General features: G+C 49.6%; 1 protein-coding gene across 1 annotated transcript; it reads left to right on the forward strand.

The window, feature by feature from the left end:
• The first annotated feature begins 3,775 nt into the window (after positions 1-3,775).
• SH2D7 (SH2 domain containing 7) lies at positions 3,776-15,571 on the forward strand. Its single transcript, XM_030814866.1, has 6 exons — positions 3,776-3,951; positions 5,301-5,390; positions 9,098-9,263; positions 9,553-9,765; positions 12,392-13,066; positions 14,978-15,571. The coding sequence occupies exons 1-6, from the start codon at positions 3,776-3,778 to the stop codon at positions 15,026-15,028; spliced, it is 1,371 nt and encodes a 456-aa protein (XP_030670726.1). The 3' UTR covers positions 15,029-15,571.
• Positions 15,572-15,822: the final 251 nt, after the last annotated feature.

Below are 15,822 nucleotides of genomic sequence, written 5' to 3' on the forward strand. Positions count from 1 at the left end.
GTATGGAGAGCCACCTTATTTGCCTGACTTTGGAATCTGACCTCTGGCCCATAGCCATCCTGGGCTCTGCCTCCTTTTGTACATAAAGCCTTTGTCTTCTTAGGAAAATGACCAGGTTCTGCCCATAAAAGTATCCAGCCTGAAAGGAAGGTGGAGAGAGAGTGCATCATGGAAAATTATAGACATGCATTTCTTTGTATTTGAATACTTATAGGACCTCACTTTTGGCAGCAAACCGACTCTGGGTTAGACCCCAGCATCCTTAGCCTTTTTCTGCCATGGACCTCTTTGTATGTGATGAAGCCTATGGACTTCTCAGAATAGATTTTTTTAAGTGCACAAAATAAAATACAGAGAGCAATGGAAATAAATTATATTGAAATAGGGTTTATAAAAATATTTGTGATATTACATGATATGTTGTATTGGCACATTAAATAACAAGATCCAGAGTTGGGTCTAATTACTGTAATTTTGAGGTAACGATGAGCAAAAATGATATCTCAAGAGTCTGCAACAGCTGTAGTGTAATATGAAAATATCTGTTATTTCTGTTGGTAACAAAGTAACAGGTGCTGCTAACCCTAATGAGGTTTGTTCCCAGCATCATTCACCATGGAAGGAAATGCTGAATTCAATGAAAGGTAGGGAAAATCAAGATGTAATCTTCCTCCTCCCTGTCTTTCCCAATTTTTTTTTTTTTTTTTTTTTTTTTTTTTTTTTTGCCATGGTCTTGCTCTGTTGCCCAGGCTGGAGTGCGGTGGTGCAATCATTGCTCACTGCAGCCTCAACCTCCTGGACTCAAGCGATCCTCCCACCCCAGCTTCCTAAGTAGCTAGAACCACACGTGTACACCACCAGACCTGGCTAATTTATTTTTATTTCTATTTTTTTAGTAGAGATGGGGCCTTGCTATGTTGCCCAGGGTAGTCTTGAACTCCTGAGGTCAAGCAATCCTCCTGCCTTGGCGTCCCAAAGTGCTGGGATCATAGATGTGAGCCATCATGCCCAGCCCCCTTTCCCATTTTAAAGAATTCCAGTTTTTGTCAGCCCAGGCCTGGGATTTCCGTTCTGATGCCATTATATCCCTGGCTTATGTTTCTGACAGGGAAGACCAATTAGCAAGTATGCGAACGATGGTTTCCTTAGGATGTCCCCTGGCAAGAGTTGACTCCTCCAGTGTCAAGGCTGGGAATTAATGGTTTATAAAACTGATGTTCCCAGTAGTAGACCCTCCAAGAACACTTACTATGTGCCTATGTGCTTGTCCTTGTGAGAAAAGCACTATCTGTAGTATTTCACCCCATCCCCAGGTGAGCTAAGTATGGTTACCCTTTTCACAGATGTGGAAAATGTGGCTGAGAGATGAGAAAGAGCTCAGGAGATCGAGACCATCCTGGCTAACACAGTGAAACCCCGTCTCTACTAAAAATACAAAAAAATTAGCTGGGCGTGGTGGCGAGCACCTGTAGTCCCAGCTACTCAGGAGGCTAAGGCAGGAAAATCGCTTGGACCCTGGAGGCAGAGGTTGCAGTGAACAGAGATCGTGCCACTGCATTCCAGCCTGGGTGACAGGGCGAGACTCTGTCTCTAAATAAATAAATAAATAAAAGAGATGACAAAGAGCTGCCCAGATTGAGGTCACAGGTTTGCCTCATGCCCTTGCGTGTTCTCTAAACTATAAGCCTCACACACACCCTCACAGGCATTTTTATCTTGATTTCAGATAACCCATGATGATGTTGTAATAATAATAATTATAATTATCAACAGGAGCGGACCTTCTGTATTTCAGAATCTTGCATCATCACCACCACCACCACCATCATAATCATCATCAAATTAATAGCTAATCCTAGTTGCTGTGTTATTCCACACACTTTTCTAAGGATTTAACTCATCTAACCTTCCTAACAGCAGGACAAGTTAGATCATTTGGTTAAGGTCATATAGCTAGTATGCTGGAATTTGAACCAAGGAAATCTGGCTGTAACACTCTCATTTTTTTAAACTTTTTTATTGAAGTGGAGCATAGACATAGAAAAATGCATAAACTATGAGTGCAGAGCCAGTGAATCTTCACACAGTGAGCACTCTCACTCAAGGCACTCAATCCACACTCACTCAACCCACCAACCAGATCAAGAAATAGAACACTGTCAGCACCAGCTGTTTTCGCTCACCACCCAGTCCCCAAGGTAACCACTATCTTAACTTCTATCACCATTGATTAGATCTGCCTTTTTCTTTTTAGATACAGGGTCTCACTATGTTGCCCAGGCTGGCCATGAACTCCTGGCCTCAAGTGATCCTCCCACCTTGCCCTCCCAAAGTGCTGGGATTACAGGTCTGGCCTCAAGGAAAAATGAAACCAAGCATCTCTGTCTTACTGTGGAATGAGTTAGACAGAGATAGTTATATATCAAGTGCTTTAAGCAGGGGAAATGACAACAAATCACTTCAGTCATATCGTAACAGTACCTGCATCCTATTTCTGAACTTATATAAATGCCCCTTCATTATCAACAATTATGCCCTCTCACTTAGTCCTCATAACAACCCTAGAATCTAGAAAATAGCTTTGCCTCATGCCCATTTTACAGATGAGGAAATTGAGTTCTCTGCAACAATTTAGTAAGTTTCTTGAGACCCCACGTCAGTCTCAGCTACTTGCCCAGGGTGGTCTCACGTCAGTGTGTGGTGGAAGTGGGAGTCTCACCAAGATCCTTGAGGCTGACTGCACCATCTGCTGCCTCACCATCCACCCAGCCTGGATTTCTGCTGGGAAACTCAGAAACACATTAGATACTCAGGGATGTTTGTGTGAACAAATGGTCCCATTGCCCTAACTGCTCCAAAGCTTCCTACCAGAGGCCTATCCCTGCCTTTCCCGGGGACCCATCTATTCCAAAGTCCCCTCTCTGTTAAAACGACATGAGCTTCTGGTTGTTCTTCAAAATCTGCAACAAAGTCCCACATCTTCGTCTTTGCACGTGCTTTCCCCCTGCTGACAAGAGTCCACTCCCCTAGGTGCCTGCTTGGCTTCCTCCTTCACTGTTCCAGTGTCACCTCCTGGACAAGGCTGACCCCGACCCCTGACTCTGTTTCTGCATAATGCAGCCCATGTGCTGTCTTGTTCTTCTGCCTTTGTCTTGGAGTGCTTATTCTATTTGACTCTATATTCTACATATATATTTGTTTGTCTCCCTCTAGAATGTATGTGCCATGAGGGCAAAGTGCTGTTTTATTCACTGCTTTATTCCCAGGGCCCAGATTTACATGGCACACAGTAGGGACTCAATAAATCTTGAGTGGAAGGAAGACTTAGTTAGCACAGAACTTCTCCATCAAAATAAAAAAAGCCTCCACGAAGGCAGGATACCTAGAATTTAAATCCACTGCTTTGCTCCCAGGGGCAGTGCTGTGGACTTTTGCCAGGGTCCGATCTTTAGTTGTGACAAAGACCAGAGGTTGTGGGGAACAGGGCCAAGACCAGTGAGGTAGCTTATCTGCTGGCCAGGAAGCCACGGAGGGCCTTTGCTACCCCTCTCAGGCTGCTACGGTGATTGTTCCCCCATGTCTGCAGCCAGCCAAGGTGCCCCACCCCAAAGCATCAGAGGAGAGAACCAGCCACCAGCCCAGAGGTGACAATAGGGCTGCTGTGTGCTGTGGGCCCTTGGGTAGGGCATGGGCTCAGGCAAATGAGCCAGAGCACACGCAGATATAGAGGCATGTGCCCTGGCTGCTCTCTGCTTCCACTCCGGTGCTTGCCAACATGGAGGACAGCCTAAAGCAGCTCAGCCTGGGGAGGGATCCTGAGGGGGCAGGGGACAGCCAGGCCCTGGCTGAGCTCCAGGAGCTTGCCCTGAAGTGGTTCATGGAGACACAGGCCCCCTTCATTCTGCAGAATGGTGCTCTGCCTCCCTGGTTTCATGGATTCATCACCCGCAAGTAAGGCTGCTTCTGCCCACAGGTCCCTCATAGCCCACAGCCCCTTGGGGCTGAGAAAATCATCTGGGAACTCTGGATCAGACTGGTCCCCGTCCTTTCCCTGGGCTAGGCAGGGGCCTTTGGAGGCGGGGGGCAGGGGAACAGACTGAGGAGCGCCACGTCCTCTGGTGGTGGCTTCTGTAGGCAGAGTCGGGGAGGGCAATGGCCTCTACTTTAGTACAAGTTGAGGATGGCTGGGGCTGCCAGGCTGCCAGAGGACAGAAAGAGGGCCAGGCCCTGACTTGATGAGTAACTAGGGGATCATATCTTTTATCGTCCAAACCGGAACACTATTAGTAACTAAGCTAGGAGAACCGTCGTAAATGGGGCCATCCCAGGCAAACCTGGATGCACGGTTACCCTAGGTGTAAAGGACAAGACACAGGTTTGGCTTTCTATTTGGACTGGGTCTCCAAGCAGCCAAAACACCTGATGAAGGAATGACAAATCCAGCCAGTCCTTTGGTCCTGGCACAGCACCTGCACAGAGCCAGGGCCAGCTTTATGGGCACTGACTCGTGCAACAGCACAGGGTCAAAAGGGCTCCACATTTGGTTTAATGCTCTGCTGTCACTGTCTGGAAATTCTAAATCATTTTGAATCAGGGGCTCCATGTTTTCATTTAGCACCTGGCCCTGCAAATGATTTAGCTGCATAGAGCAGGCACTCAGTATTTGGTGAGTAACTGAGTGCGGGAATACGTATCTGGTCTGTGTACTGCCAAACCACAAGACGGCTGGAACTTTTCACCATGCCTCCAAAATATTTGGCACCATGTGGAAAATCTCTGTACCTGCCGGGGATTGAAGGGGACAGGAAGAAGAATGAGTTCCTTTTAGCTGCTTCAGACACAGCAGCATCTTCTCCCTGCAGAAGCTCGTGTGTAGTGCACATCCTGCAGCACTGTACACAGTGGTTCTGAGGGAGGGACTCCCCACTAAACCTCAACATCTCCAGCTGTGTGGATTTATTCTTGCTACACAACCATCCAGGTGGAGAGTGGGTGGCCAGGGTCAGCAACCAATGTGCCTGCTAGTGAGGCTGCAGTGGGGAGTTGGGGGGTGCATATGGCTTCAGACCCTGACCCAGCCCCAGACAGTCTTGAACTTAATCATTTGGGCCCAGATAGACCACGTGCTGAGCCCTGACAGGCCACAGACCCATCCACAGGTCTGAGTGGCTCCTCTATAAAGGGTTGGAGGTCTGGAACCCAAAGGCATGGCCAGCAGGGATTCCAAGAGAGGCCTAAGTCAGGCTGCACCTGCTGCCATTAGGGCACAGACCCCAGCTAATGGTATGTCCTCTGCCCAGGCAGACGGAGCAGCTACTCAGGGACAAAGCTCTTGGTTCCTTCCTCATCCGCCTCAGTGACCGAGCCACTGGCTACATCTTGTCCTACAGGTAAGAGGGGAAGCCCTCTGGGCAAGCAAGCTCGTCCTACCATAACCTAGCCTTGCAGATTAGTGCAGAGGCCCCACTGGCCCAAATTGCCTGGATTTCCCTGGGTCCTGACTCCTGACTCCCTCGTTCATCCATCACATGCTCAGCAGACACTTCCTGAGCAGCACTGGCCTTATGCTAGGGATGAAGCCATGGCCTTCAAAGGAGGTGAGTGGGGTTCAGGGGAGGCTTCACAGAGGCGAACTTTGAGCCTAGGATAGAAGGAAGAATACAAGTTGCTAGGCAGAAAGGAGGGTGTGGTTGGGGTTTAGGAGGGCATCTCTGGTAGATGGAACGCCATGTGCAAAAATACAGAGGCATGAAAGACAAGGGTGCTGGGGAAGCTGCAGGTTGCTGAGTGCAGCAGAACACTTGGTTCCTTTGGAGGAATGCCTGGAAGGGAGGGTGGAAAAAGTTTAGAATGGCCTTGGATGCCTGGCTAAGTCTGTAGACCATGAAGGATGATCTGGTTCAATATATTTGCATAGGTCCTTTAGGCAGCCTATGGAGAGAGGACTGGAAGTCAGAGCTGGAGGTGTGGGGGCATTGGGGACTCCTGCAATTGCCTGGATGTGAGATAATGAGGTCTGGGCTAGGGTAGGCCAGTGGGGATAGAGAGGAGACAAGGTAGTGAGGACAAAGGCAGAGATGGTGATGTCAGATCTTGTCCCAAGAGTAGGTCCATCAGGACAGGGAATTCAGAGGAGGTAAGAAGGCTTCCTTCAGTAGGGAGGGAGGCCAAGACTCCAGAGTAAACTTAAAAGGCTTCAGATTCTGATTCGAAATTGTCATATATTCAGACTGCCCCAGTTCAAACGCTTACCTTGAGCAAGTTACTTTGCTTCTCTGTTCCCCCGTTTCTTCATCTGTAAAATGGGAATATAATAGTACCTGTTTCATAGGCTTGATGAAAGTGTGCAATCAGTTGATACAGTTTAAAACTGTTTAGCACAATGCATACAATGTAGTAAGGACTTTTAATAAATGTTAATCATTGTTAAAATATTTATGTTCTATGTGCCAGACACTGTGCTAGGCATTTTGAAGTATACTAACTCAGTAGTTTTCAAATGTCTTTTGAGCTTTGGGGTTTTTTTATTTTCTTTTGTTTTGTTTCTTCCCAGATGAGATCTTAGGGAGAATACTAACTTATAAAAGAGACCAAAGTGGGACCGCTCAAAGGTTTACAAATAGAAAAATGAACAGAAGAGAGTCCCAGAACAGTCCCAAATGTTTGGTTACCAGATTTACAGCAGAGGCATCACTGCAGTTCCGTGGGGGAAAGGCTTGTTTGTTCAATAATTGGTGCAGGAGCAATTGGATATCTAAATGGAAAACAATTACTGCTACCTCATACCATACATGAAAATTAATTAATTCTAGATGGATCGTAGATCCAAGAAAGAAAAGCAAAACAATACCATTTCTAGAAGAAAACAGGAAAACATTGTCATAGGTAAATGAAAATGCCTTTGAAAATGAAAGGCCAAGATTTTTTAAACAGGACACAAAAAGCACTAATCTTAAAAGAGTGATGAATTTGATTTCCTTAAAATTAAGAATTTTTAAAAATTTATTTATTTATTTATTTGAGACGGAGTCTCGCTCTCTCGCCCTGGCCGGAGCGCAGCGGCGCGATCTCTGCTCACTGCCACCTTTGCCTCCTGGGTTCAAGCAATTCTCCTGTCTCAGCCTCCCGACTAGCTGGGACTACAGGCACACACCACCACACCCAGCTAATTTTTGTGTTTTTAGTAGAGACGGGGTTTCACCGTATTGGTCAGGCAGGTCTCGATCTCCTGACCTTGGGTGACTCACCTGCCTCAGCCTCCCAAAGTGCTGGGATTACAGGCGTGAGCCACTGCACCTAGCCAAAATTAAGAATTTTTATAATTCTTATAAAAAGATATTATTAAGAGCAGAAAAAGGTCAGGGTGCAGTCTTGAAGAAGTTACCTATTAGAATACAAATATCTAACAAAGGACTCAAATCCAGAATATATAAAGAACTCCTACAAATAAATAAGACAAAAACAGATAATTCAATAAATAAAAGCAAAAGAACTGGCAGGCACTTTACCAAAAAGAAAAACCCAGAAGGCCTGTAAGCATATGAAAACATGTTCAGCATCATTAGCTATCAGGGAAACACAAATTAAAGCCACAATGGATGGCTATAATGGAAAGACAGAATATGTGGAACAACTGGAGCTCTCATACATTGCAATACTTTTATTTTATTTTATTTTTGAGATGGATTTTCACTCTTGTCACCCAGCTGGAGTGCAATGGCACTATTTCGGCCCACCGCAACCTCCACCTCCAGGGTTCAAGCAATTCTTCTACCTCAGCCTCCCGAGTAGCTGGGATTACAGGCAACCACCATGACACCGGCTATTTTTTTTTTTTTAATTTTTAGTAGAGATAGGGTTTCACCATATTGATCAAGCTGGTCTTGAACTCCTGACCTCAAGTGATTTGCCTGCCTCGGCCTCTCAAAGTGCTGGGATTACAGGCTTGAGCCACCATGCCCGGCCCATTGCAATAATTTTAGAAAGCAATTTGGCATGATTTACTAAAGCCAAACACAGGTGTACCCTTGACCCATCAACTCTACTCCTTGGTATATTCTCATCAGAAATGAGTACATATTCACCAAAAGATATGTACAAGAATACTTAAAGCAGCTTTATTTATAACAGCCCAAATCTGGCAACAACCTAAATGTCTATCATCAGAATAGGTACATGGTGGATTTTTCATTAACTAGAATACTACATATAAATGAGAAAAAAAAAAAAGAAACTAATTCTACTTGGACATGAATCAATCTCCAAGATATAATGTTGAGTGAAATGTGCTAGACACAAAAGAGAAGTATTATAGAAGTTCTCTAATGGGCAAGACTAATCTATGCTGATAGGCATCAGAATGGTGGCTACCTTTGGGGGGCATTGACTGGACGGGAGCGCAAGTAGGTCTTCTGGGGGCTGGAAAGGTTTTATATCTTGATCTGAGTGGCAGTTATGTGGGAGGGTTCCTATGTGGAAATTCATCAAGCTGCACATTTATGATGTATGCACATCATTGTGTAGAAGTTATTCTTCTAGGAAAAAGGAAGATGAAGAGGGTGGGATTTTAGGGTGGGACTTTACAGGCTGAAGAGGGAGTGGGAGCTGGAGCTCCATCATTGCAGCAGGGTGGGGAGTAGGGTGAAGTTGAGTTGTACAGGTGCAGGGTTGGATCCTGTCTTTATTTAAAACTTTGGTGTTTTGTTCATTGTGGATTTTTTTCATATATTTTGATTTTCTAAAATACTGCATTATTAGTTTTCTTGATTGAGTTTTTTGGTGCCCCTTTAAATTTCGCACCCAAGATGAGTGCCTCACTTGCCTCACTCCAGTTGCAGCTGTGTCCTCCCTGACTCCACCAGAGCAGGCTTAGGTACTTCCCAGGATCCCAGGGCTCCATGGTTTGAAAACCTCTCGGTAGCTTCCTGACGAACACACCATGGCTCCAAGTGGGGTACAATGGCCCCAGGTCAGGCAGGTCTGTTCTGGATCAAGAGCTGGGACCCCTCTCCTGCACCCAGGCACAGAGCTCAGACCCTGGGCCAAGGCTGGGCTGCCTGTGACCAGCAGCCCCAGACCACAAGCACTTGTGTTGCAGGGGCAGCGATCGCTGCCGACATTTTGTCATCAACCAGCTTCGAAACCGGCGTTACATCATCTCAGGGGACACCCAGAGCCACAGCAACCTGGCTGAGCTTGTGCGCCATTACCAGGAGGCACAGCTTGAGCCCTTCGAAGAGACGCTGACTGCTGCCTGCCCCCGGGTAGGCGCCCCACTTCCCCAGGGTGAGGGTGGCAGGGCAGGGAGCCCAGGCCTGGGGTATCCATCACTCAGGCATACTCCTTTTCAAGCCCTCCCTATTTACTATCATCCAGGGGCACTCGGTGTGGGGTCACGATCCCTATTGGAAAAAGGGAGACTGTGGCGATGTCTTACCTGAGGTCAGGGACCTGGTGGGAATGTTGCAGTCTCTTACCAGCAGTTTCAGGCAGGCAGCTGGAGACTGGCTGGGCATGTGTGACCACACGCCTGCTGTATCCCCATACCCCCAGCCAGAGGACAATGATCTGTATGATGCCATCACCCGGGGCCTCCACCAGCCCATCATGGACCCAGAAAACCCACCTGCCACGGCATCCCCCACAGTGGTCCCAGACAAGGCCGCCAGCCCCTGCTCTTCTCCAAAGCCCCAGGTCTCCTTCCTCCATGCACAGAAGAGCCTGGATGTGAGTCCCTGGAACCTCTCCCAGGAGGAAAGCATGGAGGTGAGGAGCATTATGGGCCACCTAGAGTCAGGGTTGCCAGACCAGGGCTGTGGGTGCCGTGCTCCCAGTTAGACCCTGAGGCCAGGCCAGCCACTCCCTCCGGCTGTGGAGGGTAAGCCAGGCCCAGAGGTGCAGACCCAGCTTGGAATCACCCAGGGTTCACCTGTGCCATGGCCTGCCGCTGGCCAGTTAGATTTGGTTCAAGCCTTGGCTTGGCCATTTTCTAGTGATGTGGCTTTAGGCGAGTCACATAATTTCTCTGAGCCTCAGTTTACCATGCCTGAGGTTCTTGTGAAGCTTGAGTGAGAAAATGGATATAAAATGCCTGAACATCCCTTAGTAAGCTGTAGCATGGGGTGCCTGTGAGTCAAATTTTTTTTTTTTTTTTTTTTGAGACAGAGTCTCGCTCTGTCGCCCAGGCTGGAGTGCAGTGGCGCAATCTCAGCTCACTGCAAGCTCCGCCTCCCAGGTTCACGCCATTCTCCTGCCTCAGCCTCTCCGAGTAGCTGGGACTACAGGCGCCCACCACCACGCTCGGCTAATTTTTTTTTTTTTTTGTATTTTTAGTAGAGACGGGGTTTCACCGTGGTCTCGATCTCCTGACCTCGTGATCCGCCCGCCTCGGCCTCCCAAAGTGCTGGGATTACAAGCGTGAGCCACCGCGCCCGGCCAACCTGTGAGTCAATATTTTATTCTCCGTAGCAGCACCCCATGGACTCAGAAAGATTTTTTTTTCTTTTTTTTTTTTTTGAGACAGAGTCTTGCTATGATGCCCAGGCTGGAGTGCAATGGTGCAATCTCAGCTCACTGCAATCTCCGCCCTCTCATGGGTTCAAGTGATTCTCCTGCCTCAGCCTCCCGAGGAGCTGGGATTACAGGCACCTGCCACCACACCCGGCTAATTTTTGTATTTTTAGTAGCAACAGGGTTTCAACATATTGGCCAGGCTGGTCTTGAACTCTTGACCTCAAGTGATCTGCCTGCCTTGGCTAAAGTGCTGGGATTACAGGCATGAGCCACTGTGCCCAGCCATTTTTATTTTTATTTTTGAGACAGAGTCTCGCTCTGTTACCCAGACTAGAGGGCAGTGGCACCATCTCGGCTCACTGCAATCTCTGTATCCTGGATCCAAGTGATTACCCCTGCCTCAGCCTCCTGAGTAGCTGGGATTACTTACAGGTGCACGCCACCATGCCCGGCTAATGCTTTTTTTTTTTTTTTTTTTTTTGTATTTTTAGTAGAGACGGGTTTTCGCCATGTTGGCCAGGCTGGTCTCGAACTCTTGACTTCAGGTGATCCGCCTGCCTCAGCCTCCCAAAGTGCTAGGATTACAAGCGTGAGCCACCGCGCCCGGCCGAAAGACTTTTCTTTATATCAGATCGCAGCATGCCAATGGCTTCTTCTCATATTTAGAATAAAACCTAAACACTTCACCGGGGCCCACAAGAGCCTCACCAGATGCCCTGCTACCCTCTGCTTCTTCACTGCAGGCTTCAGTGAGGCCTTTTCTCTGCCTTCTTTGGCCTTCTAGATCATCCTTGAACATGCCAACCTTGCTCCCACCTCAGGGCCTCTGTACTGGCTCTACCATCTGCCTGCAATGCTCTTCCTACAAGATATCTGCATGGCTTACACTCTAACTGCATTCCATTCTCTTCTTAGATATCACCTCCTCAGAAAGGCCCACCTACATGACAGAAAATGTTGCCTTCCCCACCTGCCATTCTCCCTATCCCATGACCCTGCTTCGTTCTTTGTAGCACTGATCATGCCCCCACACTCCATTGTCTTGTGATATATTCGCCCATCATATAGCACATCAAACCATATTGTGCTACACAGTGCAGCAGTATGCTGCCCATCTCCCAGATTAGACTATAAACTCCCAAGAGTTAGTCTTGCTCACCAGAGTCCTTGGCACCTAGGACACTGTCTGGCACATAGTTGGCAAATATTTGTCAAATGAGTGATGGACTTGGAAATGGGCCATTCCGAAGGGAAATGCAGCAGTGAGTGGGTTTGGGGCCACTGAGGGACCAGTGGACCACAATGAAAGTGGGAGGAGCAGGGGAGGGGAAAGTTGGGTGGGAGGTAGTGCTGGTGACCCAAGGCCTTGAATGCCAAGGTAAAGTACGAGTCCTAGGCCGGGTGTGGTGGCTCACACCCGTAATCCCAGCACTTTGGAAGGCCGAGACGGGTGGATCACCTGAGGTCAGGAGTTTGAGACAAGACTGGACAACTTGGGGAAAACCTGTCTCTGCAAAAATACAAAAATTACCTGGGCATGATGGTGGTAGCCTGTAATACCAGCTACTCGGGAGGCTGAGGCAGGAGAAGAGCTTGAACCCGGGAGGCTGAGGTTGCAATGAGCTGAGATTGTGCCACTGCACTGTAGCCTGGGTGACAGAGCAAGACGCCATCTCAAAAAACAAACAAACAAAAAGAACAAGTCCTAGAGCATGAGCGCTGGAAGGGACCCTGAGTGTCATGTATCCAACCCTTGCATGTACAAGCAGGAAGACTATAGCCAAGACAGGGGGCCTCGGCTTATCTGAGAGAGTTTTTACTGGAGGGCATCTTAGTGATGGGCTGCCCCTTAAGAGTTTCTCTGTCCCTGTGTCCCCAGGCTTCCATCAGAGTGTCCCCACTCCCTGAGAGGAGTTCCTCCCTCCTGGAACAGTCTTTTGGAGGCCCCAATGACATCATCTATGCAGACCTGAGGAAGATGAACCAGGCACGGCTAGGCTTGGGCACAGAGGGGTCCGGCAGGCCTGGGCCAGTTCCAGCTGGCAGCCAGGCCTACTCCCCAGGCAGGCAGGCCCAAAGGAGACTCTCAGATGGAGAACAGAATAGGCCTGATGGCCTGGTGCCTGCCCTCTCTGGGGTGAGCCCAGACCAGGGTCCCACAGAGTCTCCCACTTCCTGGGGGTGTTCTGATGCCATGGGATCCCTGGGGGCTACCTGGAGGCAGGAGTTTCCAAAGCTGAGCCAAGAGGCTCAGCCCTGCTCCCAGGACAGCTCTGCAGATATCTATGAGTTCATCGGGACAGAAGGCCTCCTGCAAGAGGCCAGGGACACACCAGACCAAGAAGGCAGTACCTATGAGCAGATCCCAGCTTGCTGGAGTGGCCCAGCCAGGGCCCCACATCCTGGGGCCAGTCCCACATATAGCCCATGGGTCCATGGGCCCATGGACCATGGCTACAAGAGGATCTCAGGGACCCCAGGGCTCTCAGAGCCTGGGAACACCTATGAGCAGATCCCAGCAACCAAGAGCAAGGAGACTGGATGGACACACAAGGTGAGCTCCATGATGGGGTGGGGCGGCTCCCGGCCCTTAGAAGGCACCTGGTGGTAGGAGACAACCTGTAGCCCCCAGGCATAGGCAGGTCAGGTCACCGCCACTGCCTGGAAATACACAGAATTTTCCAGCCCTAACATCTGCCTGGAAGTGGTGGTGGTAGTGGTGGTGGGAGAGGCAGCTGCTAGATTTGGGTGTAATACGGGGGCTTCCAGGCCCTTCTAAGGGCATTCTCTACAGCAGATCAGGGTTCCCGTCCCCTCCCTCTCAGCCTCTGCAGGGGTCTTAGTGCCTCTGGGAGCAGGAGAATGGCCCCTTTGCTCCTACTCCCTTGTCTTGTAGCTTTGGGCAAGACAAATTCCAGGACAACCAGTTAAATCTGAATTACAGATAAACAACAAATATTTTTGAGGCTGGGCATGGTGGCTCATGTCTGTAATCCTAGCCCTTTGGGAGGCTGAGGCAGGTGGATTACTTGAGCTTGGGAGTTTGAGGCCAGCCTGGGCAACATGGCAAAATCCCATCTCTATGAAAAAATACAAAAAATTGCCAGGCGTGGTGGCCTGTAGTCTCAGCTACTTGGGGGGCAGAAGCAGGAGGATCGCTTGAACCTGGGAGGTTAAAGTTGCAATGAGTCAAGATTGCACCACTGCACTCCAGGCTGGGAGACAAAGTGAGACCCTGTTTAAAAAAACAAACAAAAAACCAAACCAAACCAAAACAAAAACCATTTTAAAGTATGTCTTAAATACCACAATTATTCCTTTGTTTATCTGAAATTTAAATTTAACTGGGCATCTATATTCTTGTTTAGCAACCCCACCCAGGACCTCCATTTCCTCATCTGTAAAATGGGCTGATCCTCTGCTTGTCTCCAGGGGTAGGTGCCCAGAGGATAATGCTAGGTATCCTCTCCTGCTCAGGACACAGCCCAGAGAGGGCTCTTGATGAACAGAACTATTATTCTGAGGATCTCTGGGGTGGTGGTGGTGGTAGTGGTGGTGGTGGTGTTGGTGGGAGAGGCAGCTGCTAGATTTGGGTGTAAGCTGGGGGCTTCCAGGACCTTCTAAGGGCTTTCTCTGCAGCAGACCAGGGGTCCTTTCCCCTCCCTGTCAGCTTCTGCAGGGATCTGATAAGTAAGGAGGAGAGGGGACTAGGAGTGTGGAGAGCGGTGGCCAGGAGTGGGGCTGGTCCAGGGTTCTCAGGGAGGCAGATGAACTCTCTGGAGCCCTCGGTCCCAACTACACTCTGCCTATACCCAGAGACAATAAAACCTGGGAGTCTCTTCCCCATGGGCAAGTCCTCTGATCTCAGTCAGACACACACGGATCTTTCTGCCCGGGCTCCTGGTGGAAAGATCTTCCCGGGAAGTGCTGACGGCTCCTCCCTCAGAGCAGGGCTGTGCCCACACACCCCATGGATAGCAGTCTTTGAGATCCTGACTCTCCGGGGACCACAGACCCAGCAGTGGAGACCCTCAGAAGCCACATCCCATGTCTACTCTTTCCCCATGGCTGCCCATGTCCTCTCCTATCTCTGTGGGCCTGGGTACAGCCTCACCCCACCCTACCTCAGACACCAGTGCATCCTGAGGCCCCCAGCTGCAGGTCAGGGGAGACCAGGGCACTCCGGGGGGGGGAGGTAAGGTGAAGTCCACCACCCTTTCTACCCTCCTCCTTCCCCTTCTCTCCTTAGCCAGAAGAGGGTGAACCCTGCATCTGAAATTGGGGAGCTAAAGGTGGGATTTCAGGCACTGGGAGAGGCTCGTGGAATCAACCATCAGAATTCCAACCTGGCCTCATGTCCTGGGCTTGGGCCCCCAACCCAAGGTCCATGAGGGGTCCTTGGAGCCTGGGTCTTTCCCTCCCTGTCCAGCCACCCCAGGCCCCAGTATCTCTTCCTTCCTTGCAGCCTGACAAGCTTCGGAGGCTTTTCTTCACGTACAGGAAGCACAAATCCTGAGGGCCTGGCATCCGGCAGCCTACCAGTGGGTTTCCTGGTACCCAGGCCATGCCAGGGGTTATCGCAAAGGCCTCAGCTCACTTGAAGGCACCCTTTGGATCTTGAGACTCATCCAGCCTGCTACAGAACTAGGCTCCGAGACAGCCGAGGTGCCTGCCTGAGAGCAGGTGGAAGAGGACCTTGCAGGTGCCTGCAGCTCCTGGCTATGTCCTGCTTTCCTTGTGCCTCCCATCCATGCACAGGAGGGAATCAAGGCTGGAGAGGAATGAGACTGGCCAAAGGTAGGGGTAACCACCCCCATTTCCCAGATGAGCATGCTGAGGCCCAGGCAGACTGACTGAACCTGCCTTCCACTACTGAGCACTTACCGAATGTGTGGCAGGCTGTGTGCTAGGACAGACACCTTTCTAACTGGCCAAGTGACATCATGCAATTGCTACTGAGAACAAAACCAGTTCCCCTCCTTGTGGCCCCATCAGTGAAAAGGAGGGGAGGGCCAGAAGCCACATCCTCTGCTTCAGGCCTGTTCGCTCCAGCTGTGCCCTCAGGTCAGGCTGGCTCTTCCTGGAGCTCTGTCCCTCAGGAAACTTCCTGTTTTGTGTGTCACTTCCCTTCCTATCCACATGTCCCCTTCTCTATAAGGGTGGACAACTGGCTTGCTGCCCCACTCCCAACTACCCCCAGGCCTGGAATGCAGAAAACAGGACTGATCATCTCCAGAGAGAACACCATAGGTGCCCCTCCTCCCTGCCCTGACCCTGGGCAGAGCTGGCTCAGGTCGCATTTGTGGGAAA

This window comes from Nomascus leucogenys, chromosome 6, assembly GCF_006542625.1.
Source record: "Nomascus leucogenys isolate Asia chromosome 6, Asia_NLE_v1, whole genome shotgun sequence".
Lineage (NCBI taxonomy): Eukaryota > Metazoa > Chordata > Mammalia > Primates > Hylobatidae > Nomascus > Nomascus leucogenys.